At 51.1% G+C, this 22,314-nt stretch overlaps 9 protein-coding genes across 9 annotated transcripts; 5 read left to right on the top strand and 4 right to left on the bottom strand.

Annotated features, from left to right (window-relative positions):
• Positions 1–421: 421 nt before the first annotated feature.
• N7462_009883 (PaaI family thioesterase) lies at positions 422–856 on the top strand (the record flags this gene model as incomplete). The annotated part of the gene is made up of 1 exon (XM_057081597.1): positions 422–856. One exon carries the CDS (start codon positions 422–424, stop codon positions 854–856), a length of 435 nt encoding a protein of 144 aa, XP_056928637.1.
• A 1,043-nt stretch (positions 857–1,899) lies between these two features.
• N7462_009884 (uncharacterized protein) lies at positions 1,900–6,154 on the top strand (the record flags this gene model as incomplete). The annotated part of the gene is given in 6 exon segments (XM_057081598.1): positions 1,900–2,272; positions 2,292–2,460; positions 2,510–4,982; positions 5,207–5,431; positions 5,514–5,684; positions 6,020–6,154. The coding sequence occupies 6 exon segments, from the start codon at positions 1,900–1,902 to the stop codon at positions 6,152–6,154; spliced, it is 3,546 nt and encodes a 1,181-aa protein (XP_056928638.1).
• On the bottom strand, positions 5,908–10,222 carry N7462_009885 (uncharacterized protein; the record flags this gene model as incomplete). The annotated part of the gene is made up of 6 exons (XM_057081599.1): positions 5,908–6,582; positions 6,644–6,825; positions 6,884–7,369; positions 7,427–9,884; positions 9,929–10,078; positions 10,160–10,222. 6 exons carry the CDS (start codon positions 10,220–10,222, stop codon positions 5,908–5,910), a joined length of 4,014 nt encoding a protein of 1,337 aa, XP_056928639.1.
• Positions 10,223–11,628: 1,406 nt separating this feature from the next.
• Positions 11,629–13,848, top strand: sac6 (fimbrin; the record flags this gene model as incomplete). The annotated part of the gene is made up of 5 exons (XM_057081600.1): positions 11,629–11,651; positions 11,715–11,925; positions 11,986–12,689; positions 12,761–13,743; positions 13,817–13,848. 5 exons carry the CDS (start codon positions 11,629–11,631, stop codon positions 13,846–13,848), a joined length of 1,953 nt encoding a protein of 650 aa, XP_056928640.1.
• Positions 13,849–14,401: 553 nt separating this feature from the next.
• N7462_009887 (uncharacterized protein) lies at positions 14,402–14,692 on the top strand (the record flags this gene model as incomplete). Its single annotated transcript, XM_057081601.1, has 2 exons — positions 14,402–14,476; positions 14,510–14,692. The coding sequence occupies 2 exons, from the start codon at positions 14,402–14,404 to the stop codon at positions 14,690–14,692; spliced, it is 258 nt and encodes an 85-aa protein (XP_056928641.1).
• A 214-nt stretch (positions 14,693–14,906) lies between these two features.
• N7462_009888 (Sterol O-acyltransferase ACAT/DAG/ARE) lies at positions 14,907–16,913 on the bottom strand (the record flags this gene model as incomplete). The annotated part of the gene is made up of 4 exons (XM_057081602.1): positions 14,907–15,311; positions 15,374–16,047; positions 16,101–16,242; positions 16,335–16,913. The coding sequence occupies 4 exons, from the start codon at positions 16,911–16,913 to the stop codon at positions 14,907–14,909; spliced, it is 1,800 nt and encodes a 599-aa protein (XP_056928642.1).
• A 673-nt stretch (positions 16,914–17,586) lies between these two features.
• N7462_009889 (uncharacterized protein) lies at positions 17,587–18,612 on the top strand (the record flags this gene model as incomplete). The annotated part of the gene is made up of 2 exons (XM_057081603.1): positions 17,587–17,783; positions 17,904–18,612. 2 exons carry the CDS (start codon positions 17,587–17,589, stop codon positions 18,610–18,612), a joined length of 906 nt encoding a protein of 301 aa, XP_056928643.1.
• Positions 18,613–18,833: 221 nt separating this feature from the next.
• Positions 18,834–20,381, bottom strand: N7462_009890 (uncharacterized protein; the record flags this gene model as incomplete). The annotated part of the gene is made up of 3 exons (XM_057081604.1): positions 18,834–19,034; positions 19,095–20,126; positions 20,172–20,381. 3 exons carry the CDS (start codon positions 20,379–20,381, stop codon positions 18,834–18,836), a joined length of 1,443 nt encoding a protein of 480 aa, XP_056928644.1.
• Positions 20,382–20,612: 231 nt separating this feature from the next.
• N7462_009891 (uncharacterized protein) lies at positions 20,613–21,998 on the bottom strand (the record flags this gene model as incomplete). Its single annotated transcript, XM_057081605.1, has 1 exon — positions 20,613–21,998. One exon carries the CDS (start codon positions 21,996–21,998, stop codon positions 20,613–20,615), a length of 1,386 nt encoding a protein of 461 aa, XP_056928645.1.
• Between the last annotated feature and the right edge of the window lie 316 nt (positions 21,999–22,314).

A 22,314-nucleotide genomic window follows, 5' to 3' on the forward strand; every position in this document is an offset into this window, starting at 1 on the left:
TCACAGATGTTGTCCCGACAATCCCGTCATCGAATTCGAGGTGACGGCATTGCCGACAAGTCCTGATCATATCCCCAGTAAACCAAAAGATCAGACGGATCAACGAAACATAATCATCTTTTTTTGTCTAGAGTTCATCATCTCGTACTCGTCTTTCAGAGTGTCTTCTTTAGGTTTAGAAAGGGGTGTCGCTGTAGGGGGAGGCTCGGCACGGGTATTGAATAATAAGAATAATACTAAGCACGAAGTACGTTAATGTTTAATGTACTGTAATGTTGGAGCGCGGCCCCACTTGACCAGCGCTCGCTAAACATCACACTTATCGCCTCCCCAACTTCTCCCGATGCAAAACTTTCATCCGTGCGCCCTCTTCCTCTCCTTTTCTTTTTCCCCTCATGCGTCTTGTTCCTCACATACAACCATGAGTTCAGAACTTAAACAGGTCCAGAAGGTATGGGAGCACACTCGCTCCAAAAGCCCGATCTACGAGTTTCTTCTCAGCGATGTGGATGTTTATGATGCGGAAAAGGGCGTGATGCGAGCCCGACTACAAGTTGGCCATCGCCAGCTCAACTCCAAGGGCAGCCTGCATGGTGCCTTCTCAGCCTGCGTGACGGACTGGGCTGGAGGACTCGCTATTGCTTCGTGCGGATTGGACTCGACCGGCGTCAGCACGGATATCCACGTGAATTACTTGTCCACCGCGACACATGGCGACTGGCTGGAGATTGAAAGCCGTGCCCACAAGGTCGGCAAGTCCCTCGCCTTCACCACCGTCACTATCTCGAAACAGACCGAGTCGGGCCTGTCCATCGTCGCCCAGGGTTCTCATACTAAATACGTCCGGACACGATGAAGCCCGGATTGTGTGTTTTCCCCGGTGGTCCAATGGTCTCGATTGTCTCGATTGTCCAGTAATCGAATCCGGTCCAGTGTTCCATTCCCACAGGAACTTCCATAGTAGATTCAATGCCATCAAACCTTCTATAGACTCCATGGACGCCGAGCCATGGTCCTCCCCCTTCTCCCCACCGCCATCTTCTTTGCATCCGGCATGACACGCATGTTCTTTGAATGTCTGGATTCACTCGGATAGCGGAGAGCAACTCCATTCTGTTTATGCTTTAGATTCCTGGCGGTCCACTCCCAGGCCGCTGGGGAATGATGAATGGATACAAAATAGTCTTGATTCCAAACGTATTTCCTGTCTCTCTGGTATTGTAGACGGGATTTCATCCCTCAAAGTGGAGCTCTCTGGGCGTACCGTTTCGAGATCATAGGCTCCCGATACCGATTAGGTTCGACATCTGGGCATCTTTTCTGATGACATGATAACCTTATCTTCTATGTGCGACACTACCGTGCGTTAAGACTACGCAGGACTACGAGATGTTTAGCGTACGATCGAGGGGGTCAGAGCCACGCGTGATATATTCAAGGAACCTCCAACTCCATACGCACCGAGTACTTTAAGTAATTGTGAACAGACTACCGCAATCCCAAATACTGAAATACTGAAATACTTCTAAATGATTGTTAGCCCTTTCTTCCGTGAGTCCAGCATCATCTCAGTCCAGCCCCTCGGAATGGGGTCTCGGCTATCAGTTGTCTCCCGGCGGTCGCACTGACCAACGCCTCTGCTCTCCGATTGCCTAGCCGGGCCAACTACTCCGTGGTCCGACCTCCGATCCCCGTTCTCCATACACGTCCACACCCTGTCAAGCTTCTTGCTCTCCCCTTTCCCACCGCCAACGGGGGGAGGCGTCCATCTCCGAACAGTTGCTTCTGCTTTTCCACATATTCAAATACGTTCCAGCTTCTTGGAGAGGGGCATGGATGTGCATACAGTCGAGCTTTGACCACCTGGCTTGCTAAACCGACGCGCTTTCCAGAATCACAATGGATTCATCCAATAGTGATGCGGAGGCCTCTCAAGCATATTTGACATCCTCTACCAACCTAGTGACCCCGCCTGAGACTGTGAGTATTGGGAGCTCCGCCACTGCGAAACGAACCGAGAACACAACACAACCTCAGGAGCTGGTTGATCGTATCCTGGACTTTCTCGCGACCTCCAGCCATGAAACACTCCTTGGCGTGTTTGTTTTCCTCGCCATCCTAACTTATATAATATTGGGTAGGATTGGACTCGTCTTGATCGGAATCGGATTGGGGGTCGTCTTGCATGCTTCGTGGGAAGGGCCCGGCCATGCAGCGGAGGAGGGGGGGAGGCTTGCGAACACCCAAGAAAAGAAAGGAGCTGGCGCTGGAGGTTTCTAAGAGACTTCTAGAGTGGCCTAAGCATGTTTCTCTGGTAGATCAGGATGCCCAGGATGGCAGCAGCCCAGTCGCTGTACCAGAAGATCTATCGGCCGTTGATCTGGACTTTGCGAGGTTCCAACCAGCCACGGCGGCAGCTTTGAGATCGCTGACGGATGCTGTGATCAAGGATTATGTCAAGTGAGGCATCCTTTATTCTAGACCGAAGCAGAGCTGACCAAAGATCCAGGTTTTGGTATGATCCGATTCTGCCCAACGAATCCATATTTCCTGCGTCTTGTCGGCGAGCGTTAACACATTTCGTAACGACGGTGGCATCTCATCTTGCGCGGAAGCGGACTGAGGATACTTTCCTCCAATTTTTAACGAACTCCTCGTCCATAATTATTGTCTTCCTGAACGAACTCGCGGCCGCCTTTGCGGTTGCGGAATCTCCGGATGCAGATGCAAAGAAGATTGTGGACCAGTATCTGGAAACCGCCCCGGATAGTAGCCTGGCGAATGTTTTGTCTCGGGACCAACAGCGGAAAAAACTCACCATGGTTGCTGATGATATTTTATCAAATTTTCTTGATCCGAAGACCTACAGTTGTTCTCCAGCAAGGGATTTTCTTCGTGAGGTTTTTGCGGGAGTCATTTTGGAGTCAACCGTCGTCAGTCTCTCCCGGCCTGAGTTTATTAATGACTGGATCATTTATCTTCTTCAAGACGGTGAATCAGAAATCATGCATGCAATCGATGCTGGCGTCGAAGGCGCACGAAATCAGGGAGTGGATGCCTCCAAAGGCTCTGAGAAAAAGACCGCTCCTTCAGGACCGAAAAATAAGAAAATTCATCCCGACTCAAGGCCCTCCTCGCCAATTCCCATGGACAAAGCAACAGAAGACGCCATGGTGGAGGCAAAACGATTAAGTGCGATGATCGCATCCCAAGATGTGACGAGCACACCAGCCAGGCAGGTGGCTAGAAATGGGTCACCTCAGGACCTTCCCACATCAACAGAAGAGACCAGTGAAGCGACAACCAGGCGAGGAAATGGAGATCAAGACCCAAACTCCGATGTCTTAGCGAACCATGTCCCTAGCAAAGAGTTGCTCCCGACTCCAGAAGCTGCAACATTGCTTCCCACGCCCCCGAGTGCCCAGTCAACATCTTTACTGCAAGAAAGTCCCACGCCGCCCGCTACTCTTCATTGTGCTAGAGTGTTGGTAGATGATGATGCCGCAGGAGGCGAGAAGGGTCTTATCAAGTCACGGCCTGCGTGGGATTACCTGCTTCAGATTGAGCCTGCTTCCACCCGAGCGACAGGGTGGATGGTGTTTCGGAAATATTCCGACTTTCAGTCTCTCCACGAGACACTTGAAACGGTTTCACGGCTCAATCGAATTTATGTCTTCGCCGATCAATTCCCCGCTCTACCCTCTTGGAAAGGGAAAACAAGGCAAGCCCTAGCTCAGGAATTAGAAAGATATCTGCAGGAAGCAATCAACCATGAGTCACTTGCGGAAACCGAACGGATGCGACGCTTTCTAGAGAAAGAGGGAAACTCTGGTGAGGCCAGCCTCACCAAGCCAGGATTCTCGTTCCCTAGTCAAAGTGCATTCGAGAATATGGGCAAGGGAGTATTGGGAGCGCTAACGAACGCCCCCAAGGGCATGGCAGGAGGAGGTCGGGCTGTTCTCGATGGGGTTACCGGAGTCTTCGGTGCAGTTGGGCACAACAGAAAGCTGTCCAGTGTTTCAGACCGCCCACTCCAACACCGGAAGAGTCCGTCCAAAGCTGACCGAGATCTACCGGTGAGCCTCAGTTTCCCCGATGGCTCCCACTCTCACAATTACTCAACAGTGAACCCTACTGTGGACCACCCTACTCCTGGCGAAGATACCCAGGTACAGGGTCATCCCATACCGAAAGCATCGCCGGTAGTGTCCCCGGTAGCGTCCCCAGGAGTCTCCCCGATAGCATCCCCGGTAGCTCCGGTCTTCGACTCCATGAAAGATTCCAAAGATCCCAAATCTCTCACAATCAGCGAACAGGACACAGGACCATCGAAGTCGAATCTCACGCAACCTGATGACCGTAACTCCCCTGTGTCAATCAAATCCATAGAGGAAACAACCACCACGGAAGACCTTCAGATGGAGTCAGCTACGATGCAAGACAAACCAGAATTCAACGGTGATTCTGAATCAGTATCCGAAAGCACACGCCGACTTGGAAATCCCATCACGACTGACGAGACTCAAATCGCGGTGGAGTTAATATTTGCCGTGATCAACGAACTTTACACACTATCGTCTGCATGGAACATCCGCCGGACTCTATTAAATGCGGCGAAAACGTACATCCTGCGTCCAGGAAGTCCAACCTTGGAGACGATTCGGGAGTTGCTACAAGACTCTATGATTGATAGCCAAACGTCGGATGCTGCGCTCGCTGAATCTCTTAAGAAATTACGAGAGAATGCTCTTCCAACGGAGACAGAATTACAATCCTGGCCCCCGCCACCTAGCGAAGAGGAAAAGGCCCGGTTACGAGATACGGCACGCCGCCTCTTTGTTCAGAGAGGAATTCCGCAGGCGCTGACGAGCGTAATGGGTGCTGCTGCCAGCCGGGAAGCCCTTGAGAAGATCTTCAATAGTCTTCAAGTGGAGACGGTAGCTCGAGGATTTGTATTCTCGATAATGCTGCAAGGTCTGCGAGTGCTGACCCTCTAAAGCCTTCAAGCTCTGAAGCAGTGTTTTGATCTCGTCCATGATGGGTATGACGTCGGTAGATAACCATCCTGTAGTTCGTTTTCAACACGTGACATGATGCGTCAGCGCGTTCCCAAGTGGCCTTTGTGATGCTCATCGCTCGCTTTGTTTGGACTTCTACCTGTACACACTTCTACCCCTTCCCCTCTCTCATGATGACCTCCCAAAAGCGCTCCCTTGAAGGATCTGACTCTGGTAAAGAGAGTCGATTTCAGTCAAAGAAGACCCGGGTGAACCTTGATGATAAGATAAGCGGAACGATTGACTCCAACGGGGAGCGATACTGGGAGATCTCCAAAATGCGACGCGTGTCGATTGCCTCGTTCCGAGGCAAGACCATGATCAGCGTGCGAGAATACTTTGAAAAGCAAGGACAGGAGCTGCCTAGCAAAAAGGTGAGTTGACCCTGGGAATCTCAATGCTCTCTTCAATTGCTTCTCTTTGCGTGGAAGTTATTCTAATAACGACTCCCTCTAGGGAATCTCGATGCCCGTGGAACAGTTTGCAGCACTAGTACAGCTTCTCCCTGAAATCGATCAAGCTCTCAGGCAGCAAGGAGTGTCGCTGCCTCGCCCAGAATACTTTGGATCCGGCGGCCAAGCTGGATGTGAAATTGATGCAGAGCCAGAGAATCGCTCTCGCAAGGATGTTAGCTCCTCGAAGAAAAATATTGAAGCTACGAGTGACGAGGAAAGCGAAGCATGATAAGCAGTGCAGATGGACAACGAAGGACGCCTGCTAGAAAACGCATGTCCCTCACAATTTTATGCTGATAATAATAACTCATGACCGAAAGAAAGTCTTTGAGATATTTCTCTTCTCCCTCCCTGCTTTGCTTATAGTCTCTGATTCTCAAGATGTTTTCAACCTTTCATATACTGGCCTCTTGGGTAGCAAGGCTGTTATAGATAGATCCTCCTCTCCAGGTATGCCGTGCATCTTGTTCATGCACTATTTGGTTTTGATCTCCAACTTGTCCCCAGCCTCCGCCGCCGGGAGTGCGAATGATTATTCGCTCTCCAGGTTGCATCTGGACAGAATTCTTCCCACCCAAACTGATATATCGCTCCTCAAAACCCCCATCTGACTTGTTGATGCGACGCACCCAGAGGTTTTGACCACACTGAGCGTCTTCGCCACCCTCGAGACCGTAAGGATGATATACCCTGCGCTCTGAAAGAATAGATACCTGTACAGGGATGCGAAACTCGATGTCTCGGACGACGCCGTCCCCACCTCGATGCTGCCCAGCACCCCCGGAGTCGGCGCGCAAAGTAAACTCTCGCAGCAGTACCGGATATCGCCGTTCGAACACCTCTGCGTCGGTGATCCGAGTGTTGGTCATATGCGTGTGAACTCCCGATGTGCCTTCCCAGTCAGGACCTGCTCCGCTCCCACCAGCTATGGTTTCGTAGTAGCCGAACCCTTTCTGCTCAGCCTCTCCCTGTATATTTCCACCAAATCCAAATGTGAGGTTATTGGTGTCCCCTTGAGAAGCGGCGCAGGCCTTGAAGCACTTCAAGATGACATCGGTCACACGTTGGCTCTAGGGTCAAGTATTTCAGTTCAAAATCTTGCCTCATGTAAGAAAAACAGGGTCCTCTTACTGTCAAGACATTCCCTCCCACCACCGCTGCCGATTCAGAAGGGGAGAGAAGGCTTCTGGGAGGAATACGGACATCAATTGGCTTCAAGCATCCCTGGTTCAGCGGTATATCTGCAGATATCAAACAACGTAGACAATAAATTATCGCAGAATATGTGACTGCCTCCGGAGCGTTGGTATTGCCTAGTCTTGTCAGTCTAGATCCTCTCTTCAGAATGAGTGAACGATCCAAAAGACCCACCGTATACTTCTGGTCCCGTTCCAGCAAAATCAAACACTGCCTCACCCTTCTGTTCGTTAATTGATATCTTTAATTGAATTGGAGTCCCATCATCCATGTAGTCTATCGCACTTAAGTCACGACCTGCAAACTTCTCGCTGACCTCTTTTAGTAGATTGCGCACACTGAGCTCTGCATTTTCCTGGATTTGGCTCATGTAGAACAAAACGATCTTTTCACCATATTCCTCGATTAAGGCGCTAATGAGGCTGATTCCTTTCTTGTTAGCCGCAATCTGGGCCTTAAGATCATTCAAATTATCGGCGAGACATCGAGTTCCACTGCAATTGGGATATTGAGCTGGCTCGTGATACAATAGCTCTGTAATACGTTCATCGTTAAATTTTCCCTCTGATACCAGCTTTTCGCTCTTGATTGCTGCCCCTTCCTGGTAGAGTTCTTTAGAGTGGGGCGGCATAGACCCAGGCAGAATTCCGCCAATGTCAGCTTGAAGTATGGCGTTAACTCAACATACTGATCTTAGCCTGAAGACGGGCCACTCACCATGGTGTGCCCTTGAGGCAACATAAAAGATGATTTTGCCCTCATCGAAGGCAGGCTGAATAACTGTGATATCAGGGAGGTGAGTGCCACCAAACTCCGGGTGATTTGATACAATCACATCGCCAGGCTTCAATCTTCCTTGCCATATCCGAGCTTGCATCCGTACACAGGTCGACATGCTTCCCAGATGGACCGGCAGATGAGGTGCATTTGCAACAAGTCCACCATTAGAATCAAACAAGGCACAGGAGTAGTCCAATCGCTCTTTAACATTGGTACTCACGCTCGTCTTTTGCAGGGCACGTCCCATTTGCTCTGCAATAGCCATGAATCGATGCGAGAAGACACTCAACAGGATAGGATCAACTACTTCACTGCTGACCGTAGAAGTAGAGCTATTTGATTCCCCGATGTTAATGACAACGTGGGTTTTGGTAAGAAGAGCCGAAGCACCGGGTGTCACCACGATTGTTTGTGTATCATCGGCAAGAATAGCTGGACCTTTAATCCGATCGTTGATTCCCAGATCATCCAATTTGTAAATAGGTGTTTCATGCCGGCCGCCCTCAAAATATACTTGAGATACTCCATATTCACGACCAACAACATCCTTGGGATTTGATTCCTGAAGCTGCAGATCGATGGTTTTCTCGGAGACTTCGAAACTCTTTCCGATTCCTCTCACACGGACATCATCCACGATGACATCCCGATCTGGCAGTGTGAAGCCAAACTCTTGTTCATGTTGTCGTATGAATGCCTGGCCAAAGGCCCATTCGTCTCCACCAAATAACGCTTTGGCCTCTTCTTTCTTGGGCTTCAAGATCATGAGGGTGGATTCCGTACCTCTATACCGCATATTCAGGTACTCTTCAAAGACGATTGAATCATTCTCAAATCCTTGCTCTTGCAGTCTTGTTTTTGATCTCTTCCTGAGTTCTTGCATCTTCTCCTGGAGCTCCTGTCGAATCATACTATCGTCGTTCCAAATCTTAGACTCTGGTTCCTGGGCTTCATCGACCACATCCGCCAATGCCATACCATATGCAGAGAGAACAGACGAATAGCGATGTATGAGGATTTGTCGAATTCCAAGGCTTTCAGCAATTGCCACCGCATGTTGCCCTCCGGCCCCTCCGAAGGTTGCTAAGCGGTGTTTTGAGGTATCATGTCCCTTGGCCTCGGTTAAAGAGCGAATAGGCCGCGTCATAGTCTCGTTTGCAACCTTGATGAAGCCAAAAGCGACTTCATCTGGGGTCATTTCTTTGCTCTGTTCCCCTTGGGCGATGTCTCGGTTAATATTCCGTGTCATTTCTTCAAAAAGCCGCCGACTGGTCTCTTTGTCTAGACCTTCATTTTCATGAGAGCCAAAGATCTTGGGGAAAAACTCTGGGACCAGTCTTCCGAGGAACAGGTTGGCATCGGTCACAGTCAGCGGTCCCCCTTTGCGATAACATGCTGGTCCCGGGTGAGCTCCTGCAGATTCCGGTCCAACTACAAAAAGCCCATTGCGGTAGAAAAGCCTAGAGCCGCCACCAGCAGCGACCGTGTTGATATCTAGCTGAGGGGACTGTATCGTGACACCTGCCGTGGTAGTTTCAAACACATGTTCATAACTACCTGACCCGTAACGACTCACATCTGTGCTAGTGCCGCCCATGTCAAATCCAATGACAGGGATCTGGGTCACGGGGTCGTAGGATGTTGATGCATAGCCCACAACACCTCCAGCTGGCCCGGATAAGATTGCTCTTAGCCCCGAAAACTTGTCCACATCAACCAACCCTCCGTCGGATTGCATGAATTCACATCGAGCACTCCGGGAATCTCCCTTTCGTTGAACACTTTCACTTCCCAGGCTTCCTTTGAATCCGGCTTGGAATCCTGATATATATCTCTTAATTGTCGGGGTCAAGTAGGCATCCGCACAGGCTGAGGTCGCCCGTGGGACAAGCTTGATCATCGGCGTCAGCTGGTGGCTTAAGCTCACATGTTCAAAGCCAATATCAGATGCCAACGACCCTACTAATGCCTCATGGTCCGGAAAGGTGTATCCATGCATCATACATACTGCGATGCTCCGGATTCCCTTGTCATATACCTTCTGCAGCTGGGACCTGACTTGGATTTCCGAGGGACGTTTCAGGATACGTACGACCTCTGAAGAAAGGCCGCGAATGAGTTCGGCCTCAGACCCTGATTGGTTTCGTGGGGGGGCCGCCGTGGTAGTGCGCCGAGGATCCTCAGCATAGTCTTCCAGTGTGACTCTCTCGTCCACCTCTACCACCTCCTCGTAGAGCATCTGAGGTCGTTTGATGGCGAGATCAAAGATTCTTGGTCGGGACTGATTCCCAATCTCAAGACAGTCTCGAAACCCTTTGGTGACCACCAAGGCAATTCTTTCTCCCTTGCGTTCGAGGAGCGCGTTTGTTGCCACCGTGGTGCCCATGCGAATGCTCTGGATGAGCGATGTGTCGATCGGTTCCCCCCGGGGGATCTCACGGCCTGTGAACTGGGACAGGATGCGACGGATGCCTTCCAGGGGGCATCTTCATAATTTGCAGGATCTTCTGATAGCAGCTTGATCACAATGTCATCTTCTAGGCGTCCAGTGCCGGGATTGCCCACACAATCAGTGAAGGTTCCCCCTCTCTGAGAGGATATCAGCGAGGAAGAGACAGGTGCGGGTTGGGTAGGGGGGAAGGTTGGAGAAGTCTGAAAGTTTATTCATACATCAATGGCAATCTTGATTCCTTGTTCCCGATCTCTGTCCGTGGTGGCTGATGAGGAGTGCATGATCTCGGCGTGGTGTCGAGGAAGTCAACAGCAGTTCGCTTCCCCGCATGACGGAATTTAAAGAGGACAAGAACTGGCGGGCTTCTGTACGTCATTCGGCCCGGCCGTACGAGCCTTCTCGATAGAACTCACCAGCCGTTGCTGGTGTGATTAACATTGATATCCCTCGACGGACCTCCTCGGGGGTAGGATGCTTTTTTTAAACCATGATTTTTTCCGGTCCATTCATGGGGTGTGTATAAATCCACGTCTACATTGTTGTATGTGATGTATTCATTCTGTGATGCATACATGTATGTGTATGGACAAATATAAACACACGGGGGGGGGTAAAGAGAGGGAGAGGGGCATGTCATCAATGAATTGAATATTATCACCAGCTCGGAATCGATCATGTCCGTGATATCGATATATATCTACCCCATCCCATGACCCTCGGATTGAAACAAAGGCGAATCACATAGACATAGATATAAATGTATCTCAAGATACCATCGAACGTTATCGGTATTCATCAATCGTAGGAGATAAAGTCACAGATGTCACTCTGGTCAGCAGATGGTCATCATCCGCGTCTGCCTAGTGTGAGATTCTTGCCCATTTGACTCTCTTTGCTCCTCAATCCCGGGCTCTGGAGCTAAGCTGTATATATCTATATCTATATTTATCTATCTACTGCATAGATATATATCTAGATAATTCTATATTTTTTCCTATATGTTGTCATTTCTACCTCCCTCTCTCTCCGTCTCTCTTTTCTTTCTACGCGTATTCGTATCGAGACCCCTTTCAGTCGTTTCTCTCAGCGACCAATACCATGACGTCATATGGGTCAACTGCGCCTCAAAGACGTATTGCCCCGATACAGAATACACAAAATGTACCCAAGTTATATACGAAAATATACGCAAACAGCCAAGTATCTACCAGGTACCGTCCCGCAACTAGCTGTAAAGTGCCGCCCCCATTAAAGGGGGGCCTGCTTCCATACGTTACCGTATCCTCAATACCCTCCATACACTGGGAGCTCTAGAAACCTCTGTTAAACTCGGTATACTCGGTATACTCGGTACTCATAGTACACACGGTACGCCACCAACTCAATGGCGTGTCAGGTAGCACGTCCTAGACGTGCTGGACCATTTCTTGTCCGTATTTCGATGCCTTGAAGGGTCTAGAAACCTGCTGCCTTTGGGAACCCAATTCCATCCTCCTCCTGCTCTTTCTTTGCCCGTACCTTCTCTCCTCCCGCCCTTCTCCAACTTTCCCTTTCCTCCCCTCTTCCTCCGTCCCCCCCCCCTCCTCCCCCACTACCACCACAAACCACTACCCCCTTCCCCCGACCGTCAAGTTCTGATTCACGTCCCACCTGCGACTGACCACCCTCCCTTACCCGTTCGCCTAAGATGAACGTCCTCAAGCTGCAGAAGTGAGTTCCTTCAATGTTTCGTAGACGAAGAAGGGATTGATGCTGATGCTGGGGTGTACACAGGCGATTCCCGCAGCTGGACCAGGGCGAAATCTTTGCCCTTCAAGACGCATTCCACAAGCTGGACGTCGATGACCGTGGTTACCTGGACGAAGCTTCTGTGATCAAAGCAACCCAACAGTCAGAGCGACAGCCGTACGATGTGGTGCGCCAGACCCTCAAGGGTGTGGAGCTCGATAGCTCGCGCCGGGTTGAGGTTGAGGACTATATCGACGTAGGTGTTCTTTCCATTCTCGCGATTGAGGGAGTCTCGACATGCTAATTATCAGAAAAGCTTGTGTCAAGATTGCGCTCGGGGCCAGCCCCCGGCGCCCCCGGCGCATCGAGCCCCGCGGCTGTGATTCAAGGCGCGGGAGCTGGCGCGGGCGCCGGCTCAGGCGGATCCCGCCATGTTTCCAAGGGCAGCGTCGGCGGCCGCATCCACGTCCAGGGCTCTTCGGCCAACGTCACCCACACCATCAACGAGGATGAACGAACGGAGTTCACGAGACACATCAATGCTGTTCTAGCAGGCGACCCGGATGTGGGCCACCTACTACCCTTCCCGACCGACACATTCGAGATGTTCGACAAGTGCAAGGATGGCCTGGTCCTAGCGAAGCTGATCAATGACAGCGTGCCCGATACCATCGACGAGCGTGTCCTCAACAAGGCCGGGAAGAAGATCAAGGAACTGAATGCCTTCCACATGACCGAGAACAACAACATCGTCATCAATTCTGCCAAGGGTATTGGGTGCTCCGTTGTCAACATCGGAAGCGGAGATATCATCGAAGTCCGAGAGCATCTCATTCTCGGTCTAATTTGGCAAATCATCCGCCGGGGCCTGTTGGGTAAGATCGACATTAAGCTCCACCCGGAACTGTACCGCCTCCTCGAAGATGACGAGACTCTGGAGCAGTTTCTGCGATTGCCGCCAGAGCAGATTCTGCTCCGTTGGTTCAACTACCACCTGAAGAATGCCAAGTGGGAACGACGGTAAGCAAGTATCGTTGATGACGACGATTGGCGCATGGTGGCCATAGGCTAACATATGTCTGTTGGTACAGGGTAACCAACTTCTCGACTGATGTGAAGGACGGTGAAAACTACACGGTTCTGCTGAACCAGCTGGCCCCGGATGTGTGCTCCCGTAGCCCTCTGCAGACTCGGGATCTGCTTCAGCGTGCAGAGGAAGTTCTCACCAATGCAGAGAAGTTGGACTGCCGGAAATTCCTGACCCCCACCTCCCTCGTTGCTGGAAACCCTAAGCTGAATCTCGCATTTGTCGCCAATCTGTTCAACACCCACCCTGGTCTGGACCCCATCACCGAGGAGGAGAAACTGGAGGTGGAGGACTTTGATGCCGAAGGTGAGCGTGAGGCTCGTGTCTTCACCCTTTGGCTGAATTCTCTGGATGTGCAACCGGCTGTCAACTCCCTGTTTGATGACTTGCGCGATGGTTTCATCTTACTGCAGGCCTACGACAAAGTCATTCCAGGCAGCGTCAACTGGAGACATGTGAACAAGCCTCCGGCGTCGGGTGGCGAATTGATGCGATTCAAGGCGGTGGAGAACACTAATTATACTATCGAGCTGGGGAAGCATCACGGCTTCTCGTTGGTTGGTGTTCAAGGGGCTGATATCACCGATGGCCAGCGGACTCTGACTCTGGGGCTGGTGTGGCAGTTGATGCGTCGCGATATTACTCGAACCTTGTCTGCGCTGGCTCAGCGTCTGGGCAAGCGAGAAATTACCGATGCGGAAATGATTCGCTGGGCAAACGATATGTCCAAGAGTGGCGGTCGGTCGTCTACGATCCGCAGCTTCAAGGACCAATCCATCGGCTCTGGCCTGTTCCTCCTAGACGTCCTGAATGGCATGAAGAGCAGCTATGTGGATTATGATCTGGTGACGCCCGGCCGAACCGATGAAGAAGCCTATGCCAATGCCAAGCTTAGCATCAGCATTGCGAGAAAGATGGGGGCCACCATCTGGCTGGTGCCGGAGGATATTTGTCAAGTGCGGTCTCGCCTTGTGACCACCTTTATTGGTATGTCTTCCATACTTCCCTGTTTTCTATTTAACGTCGTGAGATGTTTTCGATTACTGATCACATGGAACAGGTTCACTCATGGCCACGCACGAGAAGATGTGAGCATGAACCTCCGTACTTCTCCCGTTAACAAGCAGCATATCCCTACCTCCCTCAAAGGCTCAGAAGAGCAGGGAGTCACCTAAAGAGTCCGCATGGGTTGCCTCTCTCAAATTTTCATATGAATAGGATGTGGCTTGCGAATATTGCAATGTTTCTGTGCTTCTGTCTTCTTGTGATGCATGTACACCCACTGCTTGAATCATGGCGAACGAGAGGTATAGCTCGAACTCCAAAATAAGAGAATTGATTGTTACATTATGAGAAATTACGTGGGATCTTCCAGAAATACGGAGGGCCGAATCAATGGTCACAAGCCAATTCCATTCATAGATATATCTGAGCATTAGAGGTACTAGTTGAACCAGGCCACGGCCTGAGCGAAGGCGGCCTCCTCGACAAAACGGATGAGCCACGTAGGCGACCTCACAGTTACCCGGTCGAAGCGAACGGACGGCATACTTGGCTGATTATTGCGTGGATGAGGTAATGTCAGTTCTAGTATCACGGACAGTGGTCAGGGAATCGATCAAGGATTATTCCAAAGCAATATCCGATGGCGGCAATCCGCTCCCAGCCCATGACAGACTTCATTCCCTGCAATACGGCCTTGAATGACAGGATCCACACGGTTGGGTAGGTACCCCTTCAACTATCCCATCAGATCGTAGTCCTCCAGGCGGCTCAGAGGCGCCGGGTCTCCGTGGAACAGATCTGGCATGTCGAAGAAGTAGCCGTGGGCCGCCAGCTCGCCCGCAATCAGTTGGGCGTGGGTGAAATGGTGACCAATATCATCTGTCAGCACCAGGATGCCCGCTTTGGGGTGCAATCAGCCGCATGGATCTAGATGGGTGGCGACACTTGTGCTGCCCGCAATGGAGTGGTCTATGGAGATAAATATTGATCTGTTTGCCTGTAATTCAACGCTATCTTCTCGGGATTTGCTCCACGAAGCCATGGCAGGTGGATTGTGGAGAAGTAGAGCGTACTAGAATCGAACGGCAAGTCCATCTAGTCTGTCTGAGCACATCCGAGTATATCAGACATCAGACGTCAAACAATCAAATGATCAGATACAGACTGCAGAGTAGACTGGGGCCAGTAAAAATCCCTAGCCAGAAGAAGATATTCCCCACCAGCCTCTGGTCCCGCATAAAGCGTGTTCGACTCAGGGAAACTAGGGGGAGCTGGGACATCTGTAGGATTAGCAGATAGCCCCGCAGACGCCGGAAGATGCAGAGCATGATGAGCTCATGAACGCAAGCCGATAGCAGGAATGTTATTAAGCTGGCAGAAACCCGCGACAAGTGGAAGGTACTAATGGAGCTATGATAGACGTGCCGTAGCAGAAAGCTGTGCACCGGGCGGTTCCAGTCGCGGGCAAATTGATCCCAGGAGACCGAGTTCCACCAGTCGGCATAGAACCCACGGTCTGCAAATCGGGTAATTTCGGCTAATGCATTGAGCTAGGCAAGATATTAGACCCGTGTTTCGAGAAAGCCGACTAGGACAAAGGCAATGTACTCACCACGCACTCCCAGATGACGTAGAAAGCTAGTAGATACTCCATCATGAATGGAAATAGCAGATCACTCAAGACCCAGGGAAACTCCTGTAGTCTCTGCTGTACCGTCAAACCTTCTTCTTTCATGCGCAGGGTCTGCATGACGACGGGGTAGATCCAATATTGAGACACGGCGATCATAACCATGATAGTGCCGAATGTGGCCGCGGTCTTTTCAGCAACATATACCCAGTCAATTTTCTCTGTGCGAGGGTATTCTAGCTCGTAAACCAAAGTAGGCAGGGTGACAAAATCACAGAAGTTGTGGACTGTCAGATTTTTGGGATAGTGATTGGCAGATGAAAATTGACCCCGAAGTCCCTCAGACAAAAGTTCAATCTCCTTCTCTAGAAGAGACTTCAGGGACATCATTTGAGTCGGCTCCAACGGTGTGCCGTTCTCAATGCTTTCGGAGAGCGACAGAAGGTGATCGGTATTCCGGGTCCCATGGAAATTATTAAAGTCTGCAGAGCTGCGTCGCCGGTTCTGCTTCCTGAGGGATGTAATCTCGGAATCCAGACCAGCACTAGAGAACACGGATGAGGTATTCGCTGTCCCTGTGAAGCTGTCACTGACATGCTTCTCGAGCCGATGGAGACGATCTTTAAACAGCTGTCGCTTTCGATACAGCTCGGATACTGTCATGTGCATTAGAAATAAGTAGCCGATGGTGTATTTGAAGTTAACTTACGGTAACCATTGTAGGCAGCATAGCTATGTTGCTTCATCAACATTGTTAAACAATGCAGGACAATAAAGACCGTATGTGTCCAAGGCCAATCACGATGGTATGTCCACCAGATGAAGCCAGCAAGATATGCCGTCTGCCAGATCTAGTTTTTCACGGTCATTTGGATTAGAAAGAATTCTAGAGAACGTCTGATTTTAAAATACTTTTCTTTTTCGAGGGGCCGCTAATACTCACATTTTGAGCGATCCACCCAGATCGACTCCAATGTAGATACCCTCGGAAGATTACTTGCTGAAGAACAAGGCAGAACAGAGTAGACCAACACAAAATGAAGTCCGTAATGCCGAGAACCAGCACATCACGACTCAACATGAGCTGAATGATTTCATTCTTTCCAAAGGGAGTCCCGTACGCTCGGAAGTTATTGGCAGCGACCTTGATAAGCATTAAGGTCACCCCTAGCCAGAAGAGGGTAAAGAAGCCGTGGAACTGGGAGGAGTGGAAGGTCGGATTTTGGCGATCAAAGGTGCTTAGTTGCCGAGTGAATTCGAGATCTCGAAAGCGAAAGCTCCGCTTCACTGCCGCCCCGGATCTCTCGACATGAAGAGTATGCTGGAGTATCTCTTGCAAGAGCGCGGCATCTTCGGACGTGAGCAGATACTGACCTGCTTGGTTTGTTTCCTGGAACTTGACTGGTATACTCCGTTGCTGACCCAAGATCTCACGGTCTTGCTCTTTATTAGTCAAACCAGACGACGTTGACATGAGCTGCCCTTGCAATAGATCTGCCTGGCTGTTTGGGTGACCGTTCATGCCGTCAGAGAGAGGTCAGCTTTCTTTTGGTGTCTTGAGCTGCTAGCCAGCTTCATTCATGTACCCGGCTAGCTCTCTTTGGACCCTCTTTACGGGGCTGAGAAGCGGCTCGGGTGGCTCGGATCTATAGTGGCAAACCGAGGAAGTAAACGGATGACATCAATCACGCTCTCGGGATTGGACGATCGATTGGGCGGAGGTGGAACGACGTGCAGTATATCGGCAGCTTATGTCGAGCTAGAGATGAGCCGGAGATGGTGAAGATCCTGCATAGAGACTGTCTATTGTCGAGTGTCCAAGAAACTGTCAGAGGTTGGATAAGCTGACATGTCAGCGGGAGATGATAGAATGATAAAGTTTCGCAAAGACGAGCTCTAGTAAATAAACAAAGTTGAGCCTCTTGTTCTTCTCCTTCCCTTGGTTTATTTGATTATTGTGCTTGTGAGGTTGAATTTCAGTCCGCATTCTGGCATAACCGCGGCCAGCTTCTCTGCCTGACTTCACATCCCCAGTTTTCCCCTCACCTTCCGATACCATGAATTTTATCTTAGAGCTCAATTGAGCTCTCAGTTGAGCTCTCAGTTGTCCACTCCCATTCTCCCATTGACATAGACTAGCCCCAAATCTGAATTTCAGGATCCAACCAACCCGAATTACAGGACAGAAAGCTAACATGGCGAACATGGATGCGGCCACCCATGGAAACCCGAATGAGGTCGCAATGGGCAGGACACAGGCGACATTGAATCAGGAACAGCCGGAGCAATCGCAGCAGGCTGTTACCCCAGGAAATGATGGCATTCTTTCGGATGCGCCAGCGGGATCTGGATCTCGAAGTCCGGCGAAGAAGACCGCCTTCAACTTCCTTGAGTAAGACACTCTCCCCAACTCTGCGTACCCTCTCCGGCCTTGTCAAGGTGACATCTAGCACTTTTACATGATATAACACGAAAACGAGGAGTATGAAAACAATCTACTTACATTGATCAGCCTTTTGACATCCCCGAGCGTTGAGATTGTCGTCGGTCAAGGTGACAACGAAACGATTCTCAACGCTCACCAAAACCTTCTGCTGGACTCACCATATCTCGCCAAATTCATATACAAGTTTGAGGACTCTTCTCCAGTAAGATTCCTGCTCGTCTTCTGTTGCTTGCTCTCGAAGACTGACCCCGTTTTCCAGCATCGCATCAACCTTCCCGATGAAGATGTCGAGGCGTTCGTATCCTTCCTTGAGTTCCAGTACACGCGTGACTACACTGTTAAAAAGCAAGACAGACCCTCCGGGTCGGAGGTACCCGAGGGCGACTTCGATCAGAGTGGCGAAGAGTTGCTGCAGCATGAGCGCATTTACACACTGGCAGAAACATTGCGCATGCCAGCCTTGAAGAGCCTGGTGCATACTAAGATCCACCACATCAAGGACACCCCCAAGGGCGAGTTGGCATACGCCAGATATGTCTACGCCCATACCACAAAAGATGAAATTGCCATTCGGAAGCCTGTTGCCTCATACTGGGCTTCGCGAGGCCATATCCTACATGAGATCCAAAAGGATTGGGCCAAACTGTGTCATGAAGTACCGGAATTTACATTTGATGTTTTGACAATGTTGATGGATCGGAGGGAGAAGCCTGGCCAGTCGGAGACAGAATCAAGTCCAAGGGGACGGAAACGTCTGAGAGCAGCCGACAAGTAAAACACGATTGGACAATACTCATCATTGTGCAAATGACATGTTCCTGAACTGATACCCAAAATGTTTTCCCCAAGAGCTACCAGAATTTTCCTTTTCCATGTCATAATCCAGGCCAAGAAATGACCCGTGCCGGGCGCACTCAGAGAATCGTGGACTAGTCGCTAGGGACACTATTCCCCGCTCCCGCAACGTCACAAATTTAATCCATTTGCACCGGCCTTCTATTGAGCTAGGAGTTCAACCTCCTCAATGGCCTTCGGGGCAGAAGTCAGGTTATCAGGACCGTTCTTGGTGACATGAACGTTGTCTTCAATGCGCACGCCTCCAACGCTCCAGTAGCGATCCAACACATCGACGTCGATGTACTTGCTCAGCTCGGGGGATTTCAGGACTGGCTCAATGATAAAACGACAGAAGTAGATCTGTGGTGTGGGGTTAGTTATTGCATTACTCAATCCGGCTGCGCATAGGAATCATCTTACCCCAGGCTCGACCGTGATCACAGAGCCGGCCGGTAGATTGCCACGGACCCGCAGGTACCGGAACATCTTGTCCTTGTCATCGTAGTTGGGATAGCCGCCCGTGTCGTGGGTGTCCATGCCAAGATAGTGACCTAGACCATGCGGGAAGAAAGCAACGCTGACACGTTTCTCGAAGAGCTCCTCCTCGGAGCCGCGCAGAATTCCCAGCTTGAGCAATCCCTTGATCGCGATGCGGTGGGCCAAAGCATGTACATCATCCCACAGAACGCCTTCCTTCAGGACAGCAATACACTCTTTCTGCATCTCCAGCACAATCTCATAGATTTGACGGGTCTCCAGCGGGAACTTGCCAGCCAGCGGGATAACTCGAGTGATATCTGCACAGTACGTTTGGTATTCACCACCGGCATCAATCAAAAGGTTCCCCTTTCGCTTCTGAGTCGTCGAGTCCGTCAGACTCTCATCATTCTTGACGTAGTGGAGAGTAGCGCCGTTGGCACCGCCCGCAAAGATGGGGTGATACGACATCTCTCGAGCTCCGTTCGCAATGCAGGTGTTGATAAAGGCTGCCTCAACCTCGCGCTCATTAGTGGCTATTTTGCTTGCCTTGATGGCAGCAATGTGTCCTTGCGCGGAGATATCGTTGGCCTTTCGAAGCAAGGCAACCTCGTATGCGTCCTTCACGACACGGGCATCTCCAATCACAGTCTTCAAAACTGCAAGATTGGATTCAGCAAAGCCCTCAAATTTGACTTCCTCCGATACCTGCTCGTCAATTGCAAAGAGGACAGTGTTTCCGCTCTGCGCGGAGGAGATCGCAGCGAGGGTATCATTGACATCCGTTGTGTACAGAGCACGGTCAATATCATAACGATGCACAGCTTCCTCAGGGGATAAAGGAAGACCGGACCAGATGACGGACTCCGGGTCGATGGGGGGATGAACAGGGTCAGCTCGTCCTTTTTGACATCGTAGACCATGGACGCATCGGGCTCCAGACATCCCGTGAGATAGAAGAAGGGGCGACGTTGCCTAGGGTCGAATCAGCACAAGTAACGATATTCAATCTCGCTTGACGTCAAAAGATCTCGCAAAGAAGTCGAAAATCAGGTCGGAATCGTACCGGAACGGCATTGCCTCGTCGTTGTCCTCGATCAGCCGAGTTTTTTGCGCCTCCAGGTATATGGCGCCCGCGTCGCCATGTTTGGCCTTGAGGACCTCAGCGACACGGCGCGCATGGGCTTTCGCCGGATACTTGGCGGCCAGGATAGCGTCCACTCCAGACATGATGGGCAGGAAGGAGGGGTTTGCGAGGGGTTGCGGAGAGATAATGGTCGCGGGGCCGCGAATTATTTACGTCGCCTTTCACTGCGGGGCCGAAGAATGCAACAGAAGGCCGGCTACTCACGGACTGGACACAATTTCACTCATTACGCATTCTCGTCGATTCACAAAATAATTGGGGATATATTTTCATCGTTACCCTCCACCACTCTATAGGCTCAACCCACTACTCCCTCAGGCCTCGGACGCCGAGACCTCTTCGAATTCCATCTGCCACCGGTCGACCTCTGCAAACTTTTTGGCAGCGGCGCGTAGCTCTTCGCTCATGTAGCGCCGCGGCTGGATTTCGGGTTCAGAATCAGATACCTCGGAATCGGGAGGCGACGATAATGGCGAGGAGGTGGGCGACGAGAGCACGTCGTTCTCCTTGTCGAAACCCCCACTCTGGCGCGATCCCGAGTATGTCACGGGCGCTCTGGTTTCTGACGGTTTCGGTGGCTGATCGGACTTGGCCCTGGTCTTCTTTTGCTTCTGATTGTTGAGCTTGGATCTGTCTTGAGCATTGGCAAGAGGCTTGTGTTTGTCATTCGGTGCTCTCCGTGACCTTCGTGTCGGCTGATAGCTCAACTCGTCCTCGTCACCAGATGCTGCATCATGCACGCTATTATCATCGTCACTTGGGAGGTCGAATTGATCCACTGCGTGATTCTGGCGACGATGTCGTCGCCGAGGAAGCAATTTTTCTTGGAGTGCAGCTGTGGACAAGTGTACAGGGTCCTTTGATTTTCTGGCCCTCGGGGCTGGTTGTGGAATGGCTAGCGGGGATCGTGGTGCTGTTGCGATGGAGCTCATAGGGCTACTGTCAGGGGGCAACATCGTCTGACTGAGTACACCGGGGAATTTCAGAGGTTGAGGAGTATGTTCAGATACATCTGGCTGCGAAACATGAGGGACTGGCGTGGCGTTGGGGGTATCCTCGACTATCTCGGAGGGCGACTGGGGCACTTGGATTTCTTCAGCGCGCTTGCGCTTTCGCGATCCACCCGACGCCGGAAGTGATTCGGATGACGGCGACGGCGACGGCGACTGCTCCCCTTGTCTCACAAGCAACGATTTACCTTTTGAGAGGTTCAGTGGGGTAGATTCATCCTGGGGACTTAGCCCTCCGAGAAAGTCTTCGTCATCTAGGTCAGACGAGTCATCCTCTGCCTGCATCATTTGTAGAATGCTTTGCTGTCGCGGTCGACGTCGAAAATTGCTGAGGACCGAGCTCTCAAATCCAGGTGTGCCGGGAATGCGCGTGCTCATGTCGCCTTTGCGTCCAGCGAAGGAGAGCGTAGACGAATAGCCACGGGATCGCGTTGGAGGTCGACTACCTGTTCCCGGTCGACTGCCCGTACCAGGCCGGTCGCCTGTCGGGGAAGACTCGATTGCTTGTTCATAGCTCTTGCTTAGAGGGGTCTGGCTCCGAAGGGCATGTCGCGGGTCCAAAGTGGACGCGCGATCAGCCGCCGGCGACGACCTGGAAACATTGGTATCGTCGGGGGGATGTGATTCGGTTGATTTGGCGGTCTTGGGACCCTTGGTCAATCGGTTTCGCTTGGGAGCAGGACGTGGCATGGTGTCGATTGTGGTCAAAAGCTGTTATGAGAAGAAAGTTGAAGCGCGTTTGTTTTGGGGAAGACGCGTCCACGTGTGATAGCGTTATCGCGGCCCAAGCAACTTTGGTTGTGGAACTGCACTTGGCCAATACCTCTAAAATACTTCTGCTAGTCAAATTCAATCCATGCTCCATCCAAGTACCTGCCGGGTACTGTGGTTGGCGAGCTTTGCAAGGGCCTGACGCTGAACCTCCCAAGCCCGGACTGCCCAATCCACCACGGACAACTTCCCCGTGTGCAGTGCATCGCTAACTCAACGGTGATTTGTCGCTGAA

The sequence above is a fragment of the Penicillium macrosclerotiorum genome (assembly GCF_028827735.1).
Source record: "Penicillium macrosclerotiorum strain IBT 26536 chromosome Unknown utg000010l_segment0_segment0, whole genome shotgun sequence".
In the NCBI taxonomy this organism is placed as follows: Eukaryota; Fungi; Ascomycota; class Eurotiomycetes; order Eurotiales; family Aspergillaceae; genus Penicillium; species Penicillium macrosclerotiorum.